The sequence below is a fragment of the Colletotrichum siamense genome, assembly GCF_013390195.1.
Source record: "Colletotrichum siamense strain Cg363 chromosome Unknown KSG_Cg363_contig05, whole genome shotgun sequence".
In the NCBI taxonomy this organism is placed as follows: domain Eukaryota; kingdom Fungi; phylum Ascomycota; class Sordariomycetes; order Glomerellales; family Glomerellaceae; genus Colletotrichum; species Colletotrichum siamense.
In genome coordinates this window covers 261,115-283,187 of record NW_023501018.1, presented here as the reverse complement: position 1 = coordinate 283,187, position 22,073 = coordinate 261,115, and the positions used below count along the sequence as shown (strand labels likewise).

General features: G+C 55.0%; 5 protein-coding genes across 5 annotated transcripts; 3 read left to right on the top strand and 2 right to left on the bottom strand.

Moving 5' to 3' along the window:
- Window positions 1-2,056: 2,056 nt before the first annotated feature.
- Window positions 2,057-3,866, top strand: CGCS363_v007726 (putative amidase; the record flags this gene model as incomplete). Its single annotated transcript, XM_036639575.1, has 4 exons — window positions 2,057-2,132; window positions 2,190-2,743; window positions 2,797-3,665; window positions 3,719-3,866. 4 exons carry the CDS (start codon window positions 2,057-2,059, stop codon window positions 3,864-3,866), a joined length of 1,647 nt encoding a protein of 548 aa, XP_036494147.1.
- A 1,118-nt stretch (window positions 3,867-4,984) lies between these two features.
- Window positions 4,985-6,835, bottom strand: DIP5-2 (Dicarboxylic amino acid permease; the record flags this gene model as incomplete). The annotated part of the gene is made up of 3 exons (XM_036639574.1): window positions 4,985-6,014; window positions 6,070-6,363; window positions 6,432-6,835. 3 exons carry the CDS (start codon window positions 6,833-6,835, stop codon window positions 4,985-4,987), a joined length of 1,728 nt encoding a protein of 575 aa, XP_036494150.1.
- Window positions 6,836-13,462: 6,627 nt separating this feature from the next.
- SLC28A3-1 (Solute carrier family 28 member 3) lies at window positions 13,463-15,581 on the bottom strand (the record flags this gene model as incomplete). The annotated part of the gene is made up of 4 exons (XM_036639573.1): window positions 13,463-13,503; window positions 13,706-13,850; window positions 13,901-15,239; window positions 15,304-15,581. 4 exons carry the CDS (start codon window positions 15,579-15,581, stop codon window positions 13,463-13,465), a joined length of 1,803 nt encoding a protein of 600 aa, XP_036494149.1.
- Window positions 15,582-16,351: 770 nt separating this feature from the next.
- SDT1 (Suppressor of disruption of TFIIS) lies at window positions 16,352-17,073 on the top strand (the record flags this gene model as incomplete). The annotated part of the gene is made up of 3 exons (XM_036639572.1): window positions 16,352-16,410; window positions 16,478-16,506; window positions 16,565-17,073. 3 exons carry the CDS (start codon window positions 16,352-16,354, stop codon window positions 17,071-17,073), a joined length of 597 nt encoding a protein of 198 aa, XP_036494152.1.
- An 821-nt stretch (window positions 17,074-17,894) lies between these two features.
- Window positions 17,895-21,798, top strand: PCA1-0 (P-type cation-transporting ATPase; the record flags this gene model as incomplete). The annotated part of the gene is made up of 3 exons (XM_036639571.1): window positions 17,895-18,710; window positions 18,869-19,033; window positions 19,312-21,798. 3 exons carry the CDS (start codon window positions 17,895-17,897, stop codon window positions 21,796-21,798), a joined length of 3,468 nt encoding a protein of 1,155 aa, XP_036494151.1.
- Window positions 21,799-22,073: the final 275 nt, after the last annotated feature.

Below are 22,073 nucleotides of genomic sequence, written 5' to 3'. Positions count from 1 at the left end.
GAGAGATCAAGGGCAGCATAGTTGGATTAGCTTGCGGCTCTAAGCAAAGTTTTGCCTTTGCTCACGCAATGTCAATCTTGCGTCACGTACGAGGCAAAATCGACGTCGACTCCATGATGCGAACTCCACGTCGTTGGCAATCCCATATACACAATCGCGAACAGTGCTTCCTTGAACGTCAAGCGATGCTCACAACGGTGACAGCTGCCGTGTGGAACGACAGTGGGTTGCTTCAGATGGCGTTGAGAGAAAGCGCAGCATCTCGTAGCGAACCGCAGTGCAACAACAGACAGGAGACAGTCAGATGACAAGACCGGCGCTCATTCCTGTTCTCATGCGGATGCCGTGGCAGTTCCATTCGCAGTTGAGACGGCAAAGCAGGTGTCCGCTCACGGACGTGCCTCGGAGACCAGCAGAACATGGCACGACCCGTGTGTGGTGGCCCAGGTGCGGTGCATGAGTGCGCGGGCAGGCATGGCGCGAGTTCATGTGTGTCCGACGGTGCTCTCCCAGCGGCTTGGGATGCGCCCACCGGGATCGACGCCAAGCGAAAATCGTTTCATGCGCCTGTTCGAACGAGGGAGGATGGGCAACTATGGCCGACAATGGCTTGCCAAGACTAGGTGTTTGGGACTCTTGCATGGGGTGATGGGTGATAATGGGAGGCTGTCTTGACTTATGCGGAACGAATGAGCGTATCAAAAGACAGGATGTTATTTCTGGCGGATATGCAGGTACGGCGACGATGGTCCAGTGATATTCGGTGCTTTGTGATCTCGTGTGTATGTTTATTCGTGAGTGAGGCGGCTGTCGTGTGCGAACAGAGTTTACGAGGGCTGTCGCGGCTGTTCCGTCGCATCTCTTCGCCTCGGGGCGGAGATCTCGGCAGTCCCAATAAGCAAGTCATTGGGGCTCCCGCTTCAACACACACCGCGAGGATGTCTCCGCGCAGAAACGCATCCCACGGCAAGGCAAGGACCTGTCGCAGCATTGTGAGAGTAGAGCCCTTGGAGAATCAGCATGTGGTCCAGGCCCCCGACTCTACACAGCCACATATGCATATTCGGCGGGGAACGTTTGTTTGCACGTGTGAAAAGACCCCGGCGGATGTCGCTATTTTCAGGATTAAACATGCTCAATTAGATGGGTCCATGATCTCCCAATCGGATCTAGCCAAGCTCTGGGCTCAATCTCGTTACCAAAAGAAGGGTCTCTCAGAGGTGCATGACTGAGTCAACGAAGGCCTGGAGATGGTTATGTCATGGCGTCCGAGAGCGAGCTGCTGCTGACGTACGCACGTCAGGCACGAATAAGGGCAGGAAAACTGGTCCGTGAGGAAGTGAAGGCATCACGAGCCATTTGCCATGATGACATACGCAGTCCGAAGGTTCCGACCGCGAGATTCTGGCGTCCGGAGATGAGCCGGAGTTGGTCCGAATCCACCGGCCGGAGTCCTTGCCGCCCGGAGGTACGTACCGGTCTCCACCAACGGAGTTTCCCCCGCAAGTCACCGGAGGGCAGTCTTCTCTTCCCCGCGCCATCCTTCTCAGTCCCCATCAGCTTGGTAAGACACTTGGCTCGGTATTCTGTACAACTCTCGCGCTCAATAATCACCCGCATCCAATTGCTACCGATAATAGAGCTGTGCTGAGGACCTGTCTCTCCGCCCATGCTGCATGTAACCGAACCACTTCCCAATTATTTACGTCATGACTTTTCTCCCCCGGCTCTTATCAGAATGAGCTGCCTGTCCGGGTCGAGGACGCAATCAATCTGTGCCGGCTCAAGCTACGCGATCCCCGGAACTGCTTATCACTCGCTTGCCGTTGTCGGTGCCGTACCGAGAGAGACACTAAACCACGCGATGCACCGGTAAACCGTGCTAGACATGCAGGACGAGATTGGCCTGACCGGGATATCAACATGCATTTATATGTGCTCGCGTCCAAGTTATGGTCCAAGCAACCTCAGGAGCCCGTGAAGCATCACTCAACACCAAGCCAATTGAGCTGGTCCCAAATCGCCGACACTTGCCTCCCTCTCCTCACCCTCAAACATGGCTATGCAGCGGCCGTTTCTGGCCGTGGCTCTGATCTGGCTGAGATTCGCCAGCATCGTCAGCTGCTTGACTGGTGCGTGTCGGCCGACCAGTCACCTGTCTCACGTTCGTGAATTGACTTTCGTCTCAGTCAAGGGGACCCCGTTCCCGAGTCTCATTGATGTTACCATCGATGAGCTGGCGGAAGGCCTGGAAAACGGCCTCTTCACCAGTGTCGATCTTGTGAACGCCTATCTCGGGCGCATCGGCCAAGTCAACAGCACCTTGAATGTCGTGACGGAGGTTAACCCCGACGCGGTCTCCATCGCAGCGGACTTGGATGCCCAGCGGGCCAACGGCACTATCAAGGGACCGCTTCATGGGATTCCAATCCTCATCAAAAACAATATTGCGACGGCTGACCAGATGAATAACACTGCCGGATCGTGGGCTCTAGTTGGCGCCAAGGTTCCCCAGGACAGCTTCATGGCGAAGAAGCTTCGTGAGGCTGGAGCGATCATTCTGGGCAAGACAAACCTCAGCCAGTGGGCAAACTACAGAAGCAACAATACCAGCAACGGCTGGTCTGCTTACGGCGGACAGGTTTATGCGGCCTACTACCCGCAGCAAGATCCCAGTGGAAGCTCGAGTGGCAGCGGAGTGGCATCGGACTTGGGACTTGCCCTCGCAGCGCTGGGTACTGAGGTTTGTTATCATTGAGTGAATGATTTCTCGTAGCTCAGACTGACAACATGCAGACTGACGGTTCGATTGTCTCCCCTTCACAACGCAACAACCTTGTGGGGATCAAGCCCACAGTCGGCCTGACTTCTCGACATCTCGTGATCCCCATCAGCGAGCACCAGGACGCCATAGGACCGATGGCCCGGACGGTCAAGGACGCAGCTTACATCCTCCACGCCATTTCCGGTGCAGATCCCAAGGACAACTACACGTCTGCAATCCCCAACAACGGCGAGATCCCCAACTACGCAGCCGCTTGCGACATGTACGCTCTTCGCGGCGCTCGCATCGGCATTCCGCGTAACGCCATAGAGCTCTTCTCCGACAACACCACCGGCACGGAGACTGATGCCTTCGAGGCAGCCCTTGAAGTCTTCAAATCAGCCGGTGCGACCATAGTCGACAATGCCAATTTCACCGCGGCAGCCCAGCTAGCTAACTCAACCTCGGAGACAATCGTGTTGAACGCAGACTTCATCACCAATCTCGCAGCCTACTTGGCCGAGCTCAGCTTCAACCCCAACAACGTGACATCCCTCGCGGATGTCCGCAAATTCACGCAGTCGTTCGGTCTTGAGGACTACCCAGACCGCAACACGGCCATCTGGGACGACGCCCTGGATGTGCAGGGCTTCAATAACACCGACCCGCGGTTCTGGGCCGCGCTGCAGGAGAGCAACTACCTCGGCGGCGAGGGCGGCCTGCTTGGTACTCTGGAGAGGCACAAGCTCGATGCTGTGATCCTGCCGACGAGCTTCTCCAGCACCTGGGCGGCCATCATCGGGGCGCCGGTCGTGACGGTCCCGCTTGGGTTCTACCCGGCGAACGCGACGGTTATTAAGAATCGAAGGGGCAATCTGGTTGACACTGGCCCGCACGTTCCGTGAGTATATCGATGGAATATTAAGCGCTTTCTCATTAACTGACAGATGTTAGGTTCGGGATCAGCTTTCTTGGGGCCAAGTTCCAGGAGGCGAAGCTCATCGGGCTGGCGTACGCCTATGAGCAGAGGACGTTGACCAGGTCCAAGGTCCAGCCGTACATCACGCCGAACATTGAGATTGGCGACTATGCTGGGTACTAATTGAAGTTTGTCCGGCTGTTAAGGGGTTACCTGTACAAGATCATGACTGTACTTCTATTCTGCAGTGCTCACGGATACCATGAAGCCGTTGGAGATACCTACTGCATGCGGCCGGCAAGCTACCGGACCTTTTTCAATGTATATTTGAGCGTGCAATACAGCACAACATTGTATATACAGGACCGGAATCTTGTGCAACGATACTCATCAAAAGAAAAGGTCCATGAAGCAAGGAGGGGTGCCGCGAACACTCCGAACCGTCCGCGGCCCGTGTCCCCACTCGGCACCGAATGGCCGGCCCGGTCGTCTGAGGCCTGGTCCGTCTTCACAGATGAGAAATCGCGTTTGAGCGTACATATTTTCTATAATGATGTGAATCGGAGTTGCGCTATGTGGCCGTGTTACATCGCAGCCTACGTTCTTCTACTATTTCAAGCCCAGCCACGTCCAATCTTTGGAGGTTCATCCCACACTATGAAAAGTCTGGTGTATGCTTCGAAAAACACGTCCTAATATTGGAGTGCTGTTCATGAGAACCAGGTCTACTTAGGTTTGCAAGAATCTTGTTAACGGCATATGTTTAACAGAAGCGGTAAAAGTAGCAAAAGCAGTCTTCCTGATTACCTGGTGATCGAGCCACAGCCTCCGGAGAGTGCAAAAGGAAGGGCAGTGCCGTGAAAGAGAACCAAAAAAGCAAAAGAATTGATAGCACAACCTGGTTTCGATCCAGGGACCTCTGGGTTATGAGCCCAGCGCTCTACCCCTGAGCTATTGTGCTTGAAGGGTGGTTGCTGAACTTCGTTCCAGTCACATACATAAAGGGTTGAGGGTGTGACTCATCGTGCGGTGGAGAGTATTCCCCACGCTAACTCAACACAGACAAAAACAAATTTAAAGCCGATGATCTCCGAAGGGCAGTGTCAATGCATTTCTCGTCTTTTAAATCACATCCAATGCATTTCACCGTCAAATTTTGAAGAAATTATTATGCGCAAAATCATGATGCTTGGTCTAGATTGGGATATCTATGGAATGACTAGGCGGACCAAATCGCCTTGGTATATTCGCAGGACATGATATTCAGAACGACAGTAAAACACCCTTTTTCTTTCTCCCGTTTACAGCAGCCACGAGACGAAGACTCTGTAGAACCATCCACCGCGGCTCTCCTTGCCGCCGCGAGCCTCCTGCTCGGCAGCCTGGCGGGCCAGGAACTCCTCCTCCTCACGGTCAATGATGTCCTTGCCGGTGTAGAAGTCGGCCTCGTGGGGCTTGACGCCGCGGGTCTTGTAGTAGAACTTGTGGCCGAAGATGAGGATGAGGTAGAGCGGGATGCCGAGGTAGCCGGTGATGAAGGTCTTGTACTTCTCCTTGCCGAAGTCGCCGCCGGTGAAGACGTCGTAGTTCTTGGTGAGGGCGACGATGCAGCACATGGCCAGGGCGGCGTAGGAGCCCCAGATGCCGAGGGGAGCGACGTAGGGCATGATCTCGTTGGGGATGTTCTGTGCCTTGCGGGCCTTCATCCACCAGATGTGGGTGACGAGGATGGAGATCCAGGTGAGCAGACCGAAGATGGTGGTCAGGTTGACGAAGTAGCCGAAGATCTTGGTCGAGTCGCTGGAGACGTTCATGAAGGCGAGGAGGGCGAACATGGCAGAGAAGCCGAGCGCGTAGACGGGGACGCCGCGCTTGTCGGTGCGCTTGAAGATGGCGGGGGCGGAGCCCTCAGATGCGAGACCGTAGAGGGTTCTGCTGGCGATGTACAAGTCGGAGTTGGACGCGGAGAAGACGAAGACGCAGATGCAGGCGTTGATGATGTGAGGGACGACCTTGACGCCGGCAACCTGGGCAGCAACGACGAAGGGGGAGGCGGAGGCACCGGTAGATTGCTTGTTGGCGAAGGCGAGCTCGGGGGAGTTGTAGGGGACGAGCATGCCGATGAGCAGGACGCTGAGGCAGTAGAAGAACAGGATACGGTAGAAGGTCAGCTTGATGGCGCGGGGAACGGTCTTGCGAGGGTTCTGGGCCTCGGCGACAGTGACACCGACAAGCTCGGTACCGAGATAGGCGAAGGTGGCGTTGACCATGCAGGACCAGAAACCGAGGAAGCGGCCGGCATCACCGGTGTCGATGTACTCCTTGAAAGCACTGGAGACGATGTTAGCGAGGGGACACTGCGAACTGCGTCGAGCACAACACATACCCAGGATCCTTCCAGTAGCGGAAGCCGGTCGCTTCGCCGTTGGGTCCACCACCGCAGACGAGAATCAAAGAGAAGAGAATGATGGCGACGATGACGATGACCTTGAAACTGGACAGCCAGAACTCGAACTCGCCAAAGAACTTGATGCCGAAGTAGTTGATGCAGATGATGACGACCAGGAAGATGGCGATGAAGACACCGGGGTTGACTCTATCGCGGTCAACCCAGTATTGGATGACGAGGGCCGCGGCGGTAAGCTGGTTGGGCGTGACGATGATGTACTTGAACCAGTAACTGTTTGTGACGCCCATTAGCACTCTGCCCGAACGGTTGCCGCGGGGAACATAGCAGGAGAGACTCACGTCCAGCCGAGCGCAAAACCAAGGGAAGGGTCGCAGAATCTCGAGGCGTAACCAGTGAAACCAGAAGAGATGGGCAGCCAGGCGGCCATCTCACCGAGACCAGCCATGACGAGGAAGACGATGAAACCGACGAGAGTGTACGAGATGAAGACGGAGCCCGGGCCGGCCTGCGCGAGGGCCTTGCCGGTTCCGATGATGAGACCGGTTCCGATGGCACCACCGATGGCAATCATGGTGATGTGACGGGCCTTGAGGCCTCTCTCCAGCTTGGTGTCGGCGCTGGTCTCGAGACCGCGGATGTGGACATTTTCGGTGTCGTCGTAGGTCTTGGTCTGGAAGGCCGTCTTCTCGGGGTCGTGGGCGCCCTCCGAAGAGGACGTCCGCTTGACGAGGCCGTCGCTCATGGTTGCGGCGTGAAGAACGACGAGTGGTGGTTCTTCTTACACGTCAAACACGGGAGTGAGACTCTCTTGTCTGTGGGAGAGGGATATCAAAAGAGGGTCTCGATTGGGCAGACAAGAGCTCAAGGAGCGAGAGAGGGATGAGAGGAGAGAAGTGGGAATCACGACCGAGCAGTGAGGGGGGGATTGGAGGTTCTTTAATTAAGTTCTGGGTGCCGCCTCGACGGGACGGAAGACGGGGGGGCGGACGCGATAGAGGCGTGTACCGCATGTGAGACGGAAGCACATTGGGACTGGCATCCGGCGCACCGCACCACAACCTGTGTCCCTCCCGTTCCCGCATGTAAGAGCAGCAGAGCTCACCTCACGTCCGAATTCCCAAATTCGCCTCGCGGGTTCGTGGGCTGGACCTGGAACCTGGCCACACTAGCTTGGTCTTGGGGGTGATGGAAGACTGGGGGTGCGGCCGGGTTGGCGTCGTACGCTAAGATAGACCCCGTCGAGCGATCCCTGCAGACACCGCCGGGTTGTGTTGGGTTGACTGGCTGCCACGGCGAGGTACCGAACGGTCCTGACTTGTATGTATTACATGTAGGTTATTGACTTGCTAGCGCGGGAGGCTGCTATCTTGCTGCTTGCCTGCGGTATCTCTATCTCTGGTGGGTTCTTTCTTGGGGTTGGCCCGGTCGTGTTCATGTTCCCCGTTATGGAATCAGTGTCCCGCACCGAGCTCGCGGTTCCTTCTTCAGTGTGGGGACTGGAGCAGGCAGACCGGAGGCACAGTGAGCAGCGTGCGACGTGCGTACGTCCCCTTGTTGTGTCTCCATGTGTCTCCTCAGTGAGCTCCCCTCCCCGTTTCTCTGCGGCCTGCGGTTGGGCCAGCGGCGGCCGAGGGTTCTCGCGAGCATGAGGGGGAATTGCCATTGCCAATGGGCAGCGGGTTGGAGGAATGGCGTCTGGCAGCAGCTAGACCGCACTGGGAGACAGAGCTCAGAGAGATGGGGTCGTGGCAGGGGTACGGTAGGCGAATGGAGGTGGTGGTCACTGGTCAAAGACAAGGATGAAGAGAAGAGGGTTTGGGTCTTCGGTGGCTACGGTCAATCATGGCGGCAGAGGCAAAACGGTTCGGAGTCTGTCGTGTGTAGTGTAATCTGCAGATATCTCTGACGGTGATTGGGTGCGCATCCAACGCCATTCAGCCTTGGCGGACGACACTGACGGCAGGTGAGAAGAGCGTAAGAAACTTGATCGTGCGGGGTGGGCGTGATAAAAGTTGGGGGCGCTGTCACTGTTCATCTCGAGAGTTCCGAGTGATGATGGCGGCGGTACTTGGCGGACAAAGTCACTCGTTAACGCCAAGTATCGTCGACCGCCGAGCGCGAGTCGTGAGTTTGCAGCTGACGACCCCGGCTGCGGTGCCTGAGATGCCTAGAGATTGCCCAGTCTCGACAGCAGAAGTTGGCGTGGTGATACGGACAGTTGGGAGAAGCTTAGACGGGACAAGCAAAAGGACCAAGACTCAAAGTACCTGGAGCCGCGAGACAATCCAGACGATCCTGGGACTCCTGGCCGAGGGTGGGCAGCCATCGGTGGTACCAAGAAAACACCAAGACATTGGGCGAATGCAAGAGATTCCTTCCATGCCTTGCTGCACGCATTCGGAGTGCCCTGCTGAAGAGCTGCAAACAGCGCCCGCAGACACGGAATTGCCATTTTATCCATGGGAACATCACAAGAAAAATTTGCACAAAAAAGAGACCTGTCGCGTGTTGAGTTGCTGCTGACACCATGCGATGCTTATCTCTGGGGCGAACTGAATGAAGACGATTGAAGGTTTTTTCCTCGCTAGATTTCCTTGATCGCAGAATTTAGTGGCTCCAACAGCGAAAACAACCTTGTCTTGTCCGCTAATCCAAGACGGTCCGTCACATTGAAACCACGCGAATCCGCCCGTCAGACACGGGATATTTCGTCAGCCTGGCGCGGATGCCAGGAAGCGCAGCTGAACGTGCAACAACAAGAAACGGTACAGAAGAAAGCCTACCTGCCAGAGCAATCACAGCTGTGAATTAAGGTATCCCTCTAGAGTAGCAGAGGCGTGGGTGACCCGGACAAGGCGCACCTCCAACATGCAGTTTTCCAGTGCCTCGGGGTGTGTTGTGTTGTGTTGCCAGGACCATCTCCTCCACCACACCACACACCACCATGACCACCGTCTTCATCTCCAGCAACTCACAGAGAGCCAAGAGATAGAGAGCTCACGCGATGCGAGTTCATTCGGGCAATCTGCGGGGGCATATTTCAGCCACGATTCAGCATCTTGCCAATCATGCCCCAGACGCTCTGACCCAGAAAGGCTGCTCGCTCGCTGCTCAGTGCTCAGTGCTCAGTGCTTCTCATCACTCAATCGGGTCCTTTGGCGGCTGCTGCTGCTGCTGGGAAGACCTGGCCTAGCAACAAGGGGTCGCCTAGGAAAGGTTCACGAGACATGATAGATATCGGCGTGCCCGTTCATCCAGTGACATTGCCGCTGAAAGTAAGTAAACTGACACGGACAATTGCAGGCTACAGAGGACCAGGCCATTCACTACATAGGCACCTAGGCTAGAGCCGTCTGCCAAAGTGGCTGCATTGGCCCTGATTCCTGAAGCTTGGGGCGGTGGAAAAGTGCCCTGGCGCATCTGCACGAGCGGCTTGTCCATCTCTTGGTGGTTCCTGTGGCCTCGAACATCCCGTAGCTAGGCATTGCTTGTTGCTCAACACAGACTAAAAGGGCAGAAACGCCTGGCAGATGTAGGGGCCGCGATTGGGCGCCTCCCAGCCTCTCCCGGCCTGTCTCACCGAAAGAATGCCCAGCAGCCTCAGCTCATATCTCAGGGTCCTTTGCGAGAGCCTCGCGGGTCTAGATCTAGGACTAGGTGCTCGAGTCACGATGTTTGTATTCACCGTCAAAACACAGCAGCAAAGAGAGGGAGACTGGACTCGTGCAACCAACTGGAGCACACAGCATCTATGTCGTACGTACTCGTTATGCGAAACTGTTAGGTGTCCAGCTGATGGCGGTACATGACTTGAGGGCCCTAATCACCCGCTGCCACTAACATGAATTGATAATATCAGCGTCCCTGAGGATTCCATTTTGCGTTCTAGAAACGAAGGATGCGTCTCTCACCTCGCACAGCTCCGCCACCCTGCCACCATCTTCCCTGCCTGCCCCTCCCCCATCACTTTCCCAGCTTCTCCTCGTCCATTCAGAGGCGTCCATCGTCTCCCCGCCAAGACGTTTATCTCTGGCCTAAATAAGCAGGTCCTTATCTCCTCCACATGACGGGCCCCCTCCCCTGTTCACAGTCGAGTGGGCATTCAGAGCATGGATTTGGCCGAGCTTATCCTCGCCCTTGACCGCACTTGGCTTAGACTGCCGAAGGGCCACTCCGGATGGCTTGCGATGGCCTCGGGCAGATTGTCTACTCCTGACAAAAGTCAATGGCTGGAATGTTTCGACAGCAAGCAAACACGCACACAACTGTTGGTACTGTTTGTAACTTCGGACCGGCGTTGGCTTCAGGTGGCTTTCGAGTTTTCCTAGTCCCTACCGTTCGTCGCTGACACGGACACATGGCCGAATGCGTGTCCCCTGCTAGCCCTTCATGTTTTTTTTTTACGAATCAGTTGGCGTCTTTTGGCGTGCGGGAGCCATTCCCAATGGGTGTGTAGCCCTCTCCCACATTCCACGCCCATCGTCTGATTTTGCATATGTCGGGACCTCTGGCGCCTGGCGTCTGCCCTGGCGCTGGCGTACACACATACATATTCCCACCAGCTTGGGCTGACGGGGAGCAGGTTCCAGCTCAGCTGTCAGCCTTCTGCTGCGCTCTGTAGACGGGCAAAACGTGAAGACGCGATGCAACGGTGGCCTGGGCTTTTCTCATATGCAGCCGGCGAGGACCTCGCAGGGTCGGTTAGCATGCCGAGAAAACCATGACGGCTTCATCGAGACTCGATGCGCCAGGCCATCACAGGTAGTTAGTGTTAGTCGAGGTCTGCCAAGTGCACTGCCATCACAACGTGTCGTTCATCGCTCATGATGCCTGGCGATCAATGCGTCTTTTCCACGTCAACCGAACGGTATACGGACTCCATCTTCCCCTCCATCACGATCCTCCACGGCGGCATTCTATTTCGTCTCCAGTATTCAGCGGCAGACAACTTTGCCGACAGTCGACTCAAGACGCGCCAGTTCGTCATTTCAACAGACCCAACGTTTAATTCCCGACGTCCATCCGGCGGTGCGAGATCTGGGATCTTGAGCGGGTCAACCACTGGGTTGGCCCCTCTCCAGCAGAGCGTCAGGGGTGATGCTCGCGCGTCGGTGAAGGGGCCGTTGGCGGTTGAGGACCCTTTGGTCTCCGTCTTCCAGGGCGCCTAGGCTCATGACGAATTCCATCTAGTCACCACAAACCGACCGACCGGCGACCGCCAACCAGACCACCAGACGGTGTGGTGCCGCGAGGCGTCCCCCAGTGCCGGGACGATGTGCGCGCGTCTCTCTCCACGACCCAAGACTCGGGATCCCGAAGTCGATAACAAACGGCCTCCGCTCCGGCGCTTCCAGCGTAGTGCCTGGGCGGTGATGGAAAGACGAAAATTGGAATTGCGCCATTCGCGACCCGGGCCAACTTCGCCAAGACTCTGTTAGATGAGGTATTTTTGACAGGCAGTCAAGTCATGGTCAATTCCTGCTCATCGCTTCCCCATCGCATTCGTATGTTGCGCCCGCGTTGGACATTGGCAACATGGTCTTGGCCCCGGCTACTCGGAGACGTGATGTGGTATTGATCGACTATCAACGCGATCTCGAGCCGCATTGAGTTTACGGCTCTTCCGCGAAGGTTTGTCGCATCGGTGAAGACGTTGTAAACATGTAGCAGGCTTTTTTCCCGAGCCTGCCCTGCGATGCGCCTTCTGTTCTCTTCGATGTTTCTCATGAATGGTGTTTATTCTCTGACTACTGCCCTCAACTGCCCTACGCTTGTATGTGTAGGACAGAGAACCAATACTGGATGAAGCCATCGCCGGCTTGGGTACCACTCCACCACCACCATCAATCTTCCCCCAAGCCTAGACCTCTTCGGCTACCGACGGGCAGTCATACGTCTCCCTCGTGAATGTTTGAGTTTGCCCTGCGCCTTAGGGCTCTTTGCCGGTCCAACCCAAAGCTGCTCCCTCGTAAAGCCCTGTCAGACACTAAGATAGCGTGCTTCCATGCATTTTCTAGCGCTTCCGTCGCCGTCGCCTCATGTTCAGCGGTGATGTGAAGCAACACCGTCGATGCGGTGGGATGTGATGCGACGCGATGCCTGCCAGTACCTGTCCCAGTCCCCGCGCATGTCCCCTCAGAGTTGAGTGTGGACCTTTACCCCAGTCTCCAGCTTTCCCCCTCTCCATGAAGCTGTCACGCCCCCAAAGATCAAACCCCAGACAGGGCAGTGCAAATGCAAGATGATATTAACGCCGGTCCGTGGTTGCTTTTCCAAGCTTTTCCAAGCGTCCAGTGGCGTTTGATTTAATTCCACGGACAGAGACGCACAGTTGGGGAAACGGGGTAAAGAATGGAATCGATGGGGTAATGTTCTCGTAAGAGGTTCACATCGTTGCGGAACCGTTCTGACGCCATTCCACGCATTGGCCGTCTGAAGGTCAGGACAGTTGTCACTTTGGCACCAGCCGCCCCGAGAAGAATCTCATTACGTGAAAAATAGGAGACGGATTGATTGAAAACGTGCAAGCGATCTGGGGTAACGGTACGGGGGAGGGGAAAGGGAGGAAAGCCAAGATGCCGTCGCCGGTCTTGCGGATGCTGCGGAGAAAGCAACGACGACGCATTGAGGCCTGGTTCGTGAGGAATTTGGACACAACAGCGGAGGCCGCGAGAAGCGTATGTCTTTCTCAAGTCCAGCGACCACATTCGCAATCAAAGTGCAATTTCCAATGGAATCAGCGTCATGTGTCGTTCCATCGAAAGAGAGCTCAAGTGAGCTCGGTGTCTCGGCTGCAACCCCCCCGGGCGGCTACTTCAAGTCGGCGACTCACTCGGCTCAGCTGAAAGAGCCGCTGGTATGTGAGGCTTTCTTGCTGTCGCCGGTGAGCCTCACTGTCGATCTTTATGCAGGGCCACTTGTCTGATGCCGGAAGGGACCTTGAGTCACATGCAGAACGCTGCACTTTGGAGCCCAATCGCGAGAATGGTGTTGTTCGCCCGAGAGCTTGCTCTTGAATCCAGCACTCAGGCTTCGATGTTTTCAGTCTCCAACACAGAACCATTCTCAAGGCAGACTTCGACAAAGAGACAAGTCTAGATGGAATACATCGGGAGTGGGATGCTGGCTGGGATCTTGGTTGCCGTGGCTAGACAAGTACACACCATCGCCGTGGGCCCAAGCAGTCTTGGGCCGACTGATACCAGGGCGAATGGAAAGATCGCCTGGACTTACTCAACTAGTGTCCAGGCTGTTTGTTGCGATGGTGAACTGTCGTTATTCGCCCGTGATGCCTTATCAGTCTCAGGCTCCATGAAAATCCCATCAGTCGCAGGCTGCTGCCGTCTGCTGCCGTGCTCGAAGCGCAATGTTACACGATGGAGGAAGCGACGCCATGCCGGACGAAGATCACTAGAGCTGTAGTTAGCCTGGCACAGACTTAGCCATGTTTGTCAGGGTAGACTCTGATCCAGCAGTTCCGAGTGGCATGCGAAGATATTCTTGTTCCATTATTGCTCGCCTCTAAGCCCCGTGACTTTCTCTTGGGTATCTGGCGTTTAGGAAGTAAAACCACAAAGACCCCATCTCCCGCGCTATCCCGTGTACAACATACCAGCAACGCTGGCGGAAGTCAGAGTCGACAGGATACCTGAAAACAACGCGGAGACGGCTACTCTAGAGACGTCGGCTGCACGACCGGGCGCGATCTGAGAGAGAACGCCGATTTGCGTGCCGAGGGCGCCGACATTCCCGAAGCCCTGTGATGTGTGAGATGGAAACGTTACCGATATGAAAGGTATAAACTTACACAGCATGCATACGTAGCAATGAGCCGTGAGCGAGGTGACATCGAGACGTATGGCTCGGCGTTGCTTGAGAGTGACTTGAAAGCCAGGAACTCGTTTGTTATGATCTTGATGCCGATGAGTTCGCCTACGACCAGAAGGTCCTTGTTCGGCACCCCGAGGCACCATGCCACCGGATAGAAAACGTATCCGAGGATGAGTTCAAGCGTCAGCGGCGGGTTGCTGATATTCAAGTACCTCCCCCACCAGCCGAGGAGGCCATTAACGAGGGCGACAAACGAGATCACGCAGAGAAGAGTTGCGACGATCATGCCAGCCACTTTGACTCCCAGCCACGCCCCATTCGCGAACGCATGTAGGGCATTGGCAGCCTTGTCTTCGTCTTCTGGGACTGTGATCTTGCCCGAGCTGATGGTCTCTTCGGTCTCCGGGTATCGCAACTTCGACACTGCTAAGCTCGCAGGTATCGACATGATGCACGATGAAACGAGGACTTGCGCGTTGAGGCCGAGACTGATGTACCCGACCAGCACCGACCCAGCTATCGTCGCGAACCCGCAGGTCATCACCTGGTGTATCTCGGCGAGGGTCAGATGCGGGATGAAGGGTTTGATGAGCATCGCCGATTCTCCTTGCCCCACAAACGGGGTCGCGGTGGCTACTACGGCTTCGGCGCCGGAAACCCGGAGGGTCCAGAAGAAGAAGATGGCGAACTTTCCGATGAACCATTGGAGCAGCCCGCAATGATATAGCAGCTGCACTAGAGAGATGAAAAAGATGATTGGCGGGACAACGCTGATGAGGAACCAGGTTTTCGTCGGGACCTCGTCGTCCGTGAGAAACCTGAGTCCATTCTTAGCAAACTCAAGGAGTGTCCTTGCCATTTCTGAGATGAAGGCAAAGATGTCATATCCCACGCTCGTCTTCAGGACAAACACGGCAATGAGGAACTGGGTGAGCATGCCTCCGATGACGGTGTGCCATGGAATCTTCCTCCAGTCTCGGGATGTGGCCGTGAGGAGAGCGATCAGGAGGACGAGGCCGAAGAGTGAGATCGCCCGACTTGCACGGGTGTTGTCGCCGACTTCTGCAGGAATCATCGCGCCGACGATGAAGACTGCCACAGTGATCGCGGCGGCGATTGGTTTATGCAGCGTTTGCGGCGTCATGTCATACGCCCTGAACATCGTGTTTCGCCAGATGAAGCGCAGAGGGATCATGACCGAGGCAGCAGGGAGCCAAAGTGTGATGATGCGGATGGTGATGGCCAGGTACACCAAGAACGGCTTGAGCCATCCAAGGCTGTCTGACCGATGGAAGATGAGGCCGACGATCCACCATCTTTTCGCCCGTGATGTCAGTTCAACACCTCCGACGACGTGTAATGCAATTGACCTCTACTCACCCCGTCCATGCCAGCCATATGACAATGTGTATCGGAAGCCTGTACTTCTTGTAGAATTTTGAGACCCTGAACTTCTTCTTCTTCGTGTCTCGGACGCCCTCCACCTGCTCAACACCGGCTTCGAGGTCGCTTCCATCCGTGCTTCCTCCGGTCTTCGGGCTGTGATCCTCTCGCTGCTTTGAGTCTTCATTCTGCGTCGGTTTCGTCTTCTCAGAATCACTTCCATTGCTGGTTTCATGCGCTCTATCTGCGGATGGCCGCGCATCTATTGAAGTCATGTTCGCTGGCGTTGCGAAAGGATCATGACCAACGCTCGTTATCCAAGACGCGAGATGAAGAGGTCTATCTCGGATGACGTTGGTAGTGAGAACGGCACAGGGACAGCAGATAAGCTAGTGAACAAGGTGTGGCGATTAGATCACCGTGTCTTAGTTCGACAGGGACATCGGACGATGATGCAGGACTGGAGAGAACCGTCGAGTTTGTGTGGAATGCTACAAGCGAGGCATGGTGTTGTTTGAAGAAGGGAGACAAGATAATCGCCAGAGACAGTTATTCTTGAAAAGCCCTTTCCACATCTCTGAAAACTAATATACCGTCGTCGCCAATGCCGAAGTTCATGAATCGACCTGCATGGTGGCGGCCAGCCGGATGCATCCTCCCACGCGGCGCCGATGCCGCGTCGCACTTACACGATTTCACCACGATCCAGCGCGAACTCATCACATGCTACTTCAGCAATCAGGACATTGCTTCAGAGAAATATCGAAGTTGCAGAGGGAGATATCATGGTGCAGTGAGCTGCTGGTCAGCAAACCTGTCTGGTCGCTGTTCTCCGCACCCGGAGGTCTTCTGCGCAGCAAGGTGTGGGGTAAACGACGGTGACGTCGATGTTTCACCGATGTCAGCCGCGCTTATGTATGGTTAGGCGGTCCGGACGAACTCTATCTCAACAAAAACTTTGCCGAATTCGAACGGCCTGGACGGGCCTGCCGATCGCTCGGGGATCTTCACCGCATACTGTCCACGAGGTCGTGAAGTGCACGAGATGGGTTCGCAGGCAGACCTGAGCAAGGGATCTCAACCCCAGAAGCCAGTCCTCTTCTTGTGAGCCACCATCGAACACTATGAATACCGGCCGTGTGAACTCGTTGCTAACCTGTGCACCATGCAGCGACATCGACAACTGTTTATATTCGAGAGGTGTGTCTTGTACAGCCTTTCGAGTGGGAATAAACCCCGCAGCTAACCGTTCAGCTAGATGCTAAGATCTTTGACCTGGTTTCCGACTTGATCGATGACTACTTTGAGAAGCACCTATCTCTCACTCGAGAGGAGGCAGTAAAGCTACATCACCAGTACCACACGGACTATGGACACTCCATCGAGGGCTTGGTTCGGCACCACAAGATTGATCCCATAGAGTACAACGCCCAGGTCGATGACGCGCTACCTCTGGAGGACATCTTGAAGCCTGATCCTCAACTCCGAAAGCTGCTTGAAGATGTCGATACCTCTAAAGTTCGGCTCTGGTTATTGACGAACGCTTACGTGACTCATGCTAAAAGAGTTATCCGGATTCTTGGAGTCGAGAATCTCTTTGAGGGGTTGACGTACTGCGATTACTCGCAAGTGCCCTTCATCTGCAAGCCGAATAAGAATATGTTCCTAAAGGCTATGAAGGAAGCTGGGGTGGAATCAGTTCAGGATTGTTACTTCGTCGGTATGGCCTCCATCAATGATGAGTCCTCAGAGACGTTTCCACGTTGACACAGATGCACAGATGACTCTTACGGGAATTGCGTCGGCGCTCAGAAGGCAGGCTGGACAGCGGTTCACTTTCTGGAGAGAGGGCTCCCGATGCCTTCGAAAGCAGCATCACGGCATCAGATTCAAAATTTGGAGGAACTTCGAGATATCTTTCCTCAGTTCTTCAAGTCTCGAACCTGTTCCGAGACTTCATGATAGTAGCTAGGAGTGGCAGTGGCGACTTGGAGCAAAGATCAGCAACTCACAACTAGAGAAACATGGAGTAGACTACAGGTATCTCTTACAATCCAGAATTGCAGTTAACAATACATCATAAAAATTAGAATAGAACACAAGTTGTTCCCTGCAAAACATGGACATCTTGTCTCACACTGTTCATGTGTATGTAATGGAGTCGAGTCTTAGAGCCAGCAAGTTTCGCCGAAGGCATTCCCAATGTGGCCTCCAAATCCTCAGTCATTTTTTCCCTTTCAGTCTCCCTTGCAACGAGAGTTTCCCCGACATTGGATCCTCATGGAACAGGATTGAGACAATCACATAGCTGGTAATCTCGGAGGCGGCCTATTTCTCCACTCCGGAACCGGAGATGCATGCGGTGTCCAATTAGATCGTCTGCTTCGAAGCTTTAGTGGAGCAATAAGTCCGCTATTTAAGGTTTCGCGTCCGAGTCGTCATCCCCGCCGTCCACCGGAAACACTCCAGACGGACGGAGAGGCCACTTTGTGAACCTGCTTTTCGGCTTCAACCCCATCAGAAGACTGTCGAATACGAGAAACCGAATCCTCATTTGACGCGTGCGCATTGACGCGGGAATTCTCAATATGCCCTGCGAATCGGGTTGTTGTGGTCCGCCTAAGGATCCAGCCCCGACCCCCGGACCAGCTGCCCTCCCTGGGACGAACACTAGTCTCACCGTTGCAGAGGACCGGATTGCAGAGGGCGATGGCGGAGATAGCATCGACAACTTTGAAGATTTGAAAGATGGAGACGGCACTCAAGGTTGCTGCGGCTCTGCGACCGACAAGCCAACCTTGAGCCGTGAAGTCAATCCCACGGATCTCAGTGAGAGCTGCCAGGATCAGTGTTGCTCTTCAACCGCTGCTGATGAAGATGGCTGCGATGCCGAGCAATCGAATGCCGCAGACGATTGTGAGGACGGTTGCTGTGGCACTGTCAACATGGAACAAAGCAATGATGGGAAAAGCGCAAGCTCTGCGGCTGCCAAAGTTGTCGACTCTTGCTGCGTTTCCAACACTGCAGCTGAAGACAACTGCAAGAAGGAATGTTGCGGCAACGACACCATCAAAAACACCAATGTTGCCTCCGCTAATGAGGTCACACCCAAAGATGATTGTAAGAAGGGTTGCTGTGGTGATTCCGTCAAAGATGCAAGTGGAATTGTCGATGTTGTTCGCAACAACACGAGCAAGCCAAACGAAACCTGTGGTTCGAAGGTCAAGGCTGAAGAGAACTGCAACAAGGGATGTTGCGAGACAATCCGAGAGAGCAAGCCCGTCCAGCCAAGCGGCACTTTGACTGCTATCGAGGATGACTGCTGCGCTCTGGTTGCCAAGGCTGAAGAGAATTGCAAGAAGGGATGCTGCTCCTCCCCAGCCCCAAAGTCTCAGGAGGAGAAGGTTCCTAGCTGCTGTGAAGGCAAGACCTCTCCTTGCTGCGACTCGACTTGCATTGATCGTCTCGCTCTACGCGAGTGTACCAGCGGCAAGCGTTCCAACAGAAAGAGTGAGTCATACGCACGCCACCTCAATCTATTTGCGACTGACACGGCTCGTAGCTCGATCAGGAGCGGAAGGCTGCACTGGGGGAAAAGACGGGAAGCCATGCCGTGGCCACGCCCGTACCGTTCGCGAGACCTATCAGGCAAGGCTTGAAGCCTTGGGCTGCATCTGCCGCGCCCTCCTCGCTCTCGGTCAAGAATCATGCTGCGCGCCTCGTGATCGTTCGTCTGTCGAAAAGAAACGAGCATCGATCACCTCGCTTCGGACCCGCAGTTCAGTTGATTCCTGTTGCGTATCAGGGCCGAGCAAACCGGTCTGCACAACCAACAGAAGTCTCAGGACCAAAAGGGCAGGTCGGTCTGCAAGTCCAAAGTTTAAAAGCAGAGGGTGCGCTGATGAATGCTGTGCCGCAAACAACACCCCGAGCATTGTTGGTTCTTGTGCGGATTCTTGTTGTGGCGATGGGGATCCGCCTGCCGCTTCCCAACCTCTCTGCAAGTCTGGTGCAAACATCACCAACGATAACGACCTTGAGAGGGGCGTGTCTGGAACAGAGCATGTCGTTCTTAGTATCTCGGGCATGACATGCACGGGTTGCGAGACCAAACTCAAGAGAACGCTTGCCACCGTGGACGCAATCAAAAATCTCAAGACTAGTCTTGTTCTTGCGCGTGCAGAGTTCGATCTAGACGTCAGAGTTGGCTCAGCGGACGATGTCATCAAGCATCTCGAGCGAACGACAGAGTTCAAATGCGAGAAGATCACGAGCCAGGGGGCCAGCATCGACCTCCTATCCGTCGGCCGACCAGAGGATTTGATCAGCCAGCCATGGCCGGCGGGGGTCACAGACATACGCGTTGTTGACAGCAAGACTGTTCACGTCGAGTTTGATGCAGAGGTTGTTGGGGCTCGAGACCTAGTTGAGAAAGGCTGGAGCAGTCCCATGGAACTTGCGCCCCCTCGAGCCGACCCGACACTTGAAGCGGGCGGCAAGCATGTTCGCCATGTTGGGATGATGACTTTGCTCTCCATCGTCCTAACTGTCCCGGTTCTCGTGATGGCTTGGGCACCTTTGCCGGATAATGAGGTTGCTTATGGTTCAGCTTCTTTAGCATTGGCAACTATTGTTCAAATTGCTATTGCTGGACCATTCTATCCTACAGCACTCAAGAGCTTGATCTTCTCCAGAATGATCGAGATGGACCTGCTCATTGTACTGAGTACTAGCGCCGCATACATCTTCTCAGTGGTTTCGTTTGGTTATCTAGTCTCTCACAAGCCTCTGTCGACCGGGGAGTTCTTTGAGACGAGCACACTCCTCGTCACTCTCATTATGGTTGGCAGATACGTTGGTGCGCTGGCTCGTCAGAAGGCCGTTGAGTCCATTTCCATCCGATCTCTGCAGGTGTCCACAGCGACAATCATCGACACCTCGGGCCAGGAAAAGGAAATTGACTCTCGACTGCTTCAGTATGGAGACACTTTCCGAGTTGCTCCCGAGTCTCGCATTCCAACCGACGGCACAGTCATTTCTGGTTCGTCTGAGCTAGACGAGTCTATGGTCACGGGTGAATCAAGAGTAATCGAGAAATATGCAGGCTCTTCTGTCATTGCAGGCTCGATCAATGGCTCTGGAACCCTCAACATACGCCTAACCCGTCTGCCCGAAGACAACACAATCAGCAACATCGCCGGGATGGTCGATGAAGCCAAGTTGTCCAAGCCTAAAATACAGGATATAGCAGATCGAGTTGCGTCATACTTCGTCCCAGTCGTAGTCACGTTGACGATAATTACATTTGCTGTATGGATTGCCGTTGGAGTCGCTGTCCGCAAACAGTCCGGCTCCGAAGCAACGATCCAGGCAGTCACATACGCAATCACCGTCCTCATCGTATCATGTCCATGCGCGATTGGACTTGCAGTTCCTATGGTGATCGTCATCGCCAGTGGAGTCGCTGCGGAAAAGGGCGTCATCTTCAAGTCGGCCGACAGCATCGAGGTCGCTTACAAGACCTCGCATGTAGTTTTCGACAAGACGGGGACACTGACCCATGGGGAACTAAGTGTGTCTAAAGAATCGTACGTTGCTGGCGATCCAGAAGCGACGAAATCGTTGCTTCTTGGCCTTGTTGGTAGCATCAAGCATCCCGTATCCGCAGCGGTTGCCGCCCACCTAAAGGCGAATGGTATATCGCCAGCGCCGGTATCCGATTCCAAGACTTTGACGGGTAAGGGTGTCGAGGGAACCATCTCTGGCCGCAAGCTCCGCGCTGGTAATTCGCGATGGCTGGGTCTATCGTCCGATCCTGCTGTCGAGTCCTTCTTGTCGCAAGGATACACCGTCTTCTGCTTCACGGTCGACGGGACGTTGGTTGCATTGTTTGCGCTAGAAGACTCGGTGCGGCCCGAGGCTTTCGCAACCGTGTCCAAGCTGCAGGCCTCCAACGTCTCGGTCCACATCCTTTCTGGCGACGATGACGGAGCGGTACAGGCGGTTGCCTCTCAACTCAACATACCCGAGGCTAATGTGCACTCGCGATGCAACCCCGCAGACAAACAGGACTACATTCAGCAACTCTTAGCCACACCCTCCACCCGTGTGTCCAAATCGGGAAAGAAGCCGAAGAAGCCCGTCGTGATGTTCTGCGGAGATGGCACTAACGATGCCGTTGCACTGGCCCAGGCTACCATTGGCGTCCACATGAACGCGGGCACTGACGTGGCTAGATCTGCTGCCGATGTTGTCCTGATGCGACCCAGCCTGACCGGTATCCTCACCGCCATCGCGGTGAGCAGAAAGGCCATCCATCGGATTGCATTCAACTTTGGCTGGAGCTTCGTCTACAACTTGTTTGCCATCCTCCTCGGCTCAGGGGCTTTCGTCAACGCCCGCATCCCACCGGAGTTTGCCGGCCTTGGCGAACTTGCCTCCGTCTTACCTGTCATCGCTGCTGCGGTGCTGTTGCGTTGGAGTAAATTGTAAGGTACTCAGGCTGATGGGTAATCATAGCGTCCACACCGGGATGCTTCCATGAGGGGTGTGTCGGAATACTGGCGGAAAACACTGGCGGGAAAACTTTCCTGGAGAGGAGGGTGACGGCCAAAGGGGGGACGCCTGAGGATGTGCGTCGTCAAGTAGATTCAACATCTGTTCTGCGGGCTGAGACTTCTATTCACAAAACTCCATGCTTTGATTGGGCGGTTGCGGCTTTCCGTAGTATTGATGTGGAATCATGCTACCATCCGAACATGATCGAT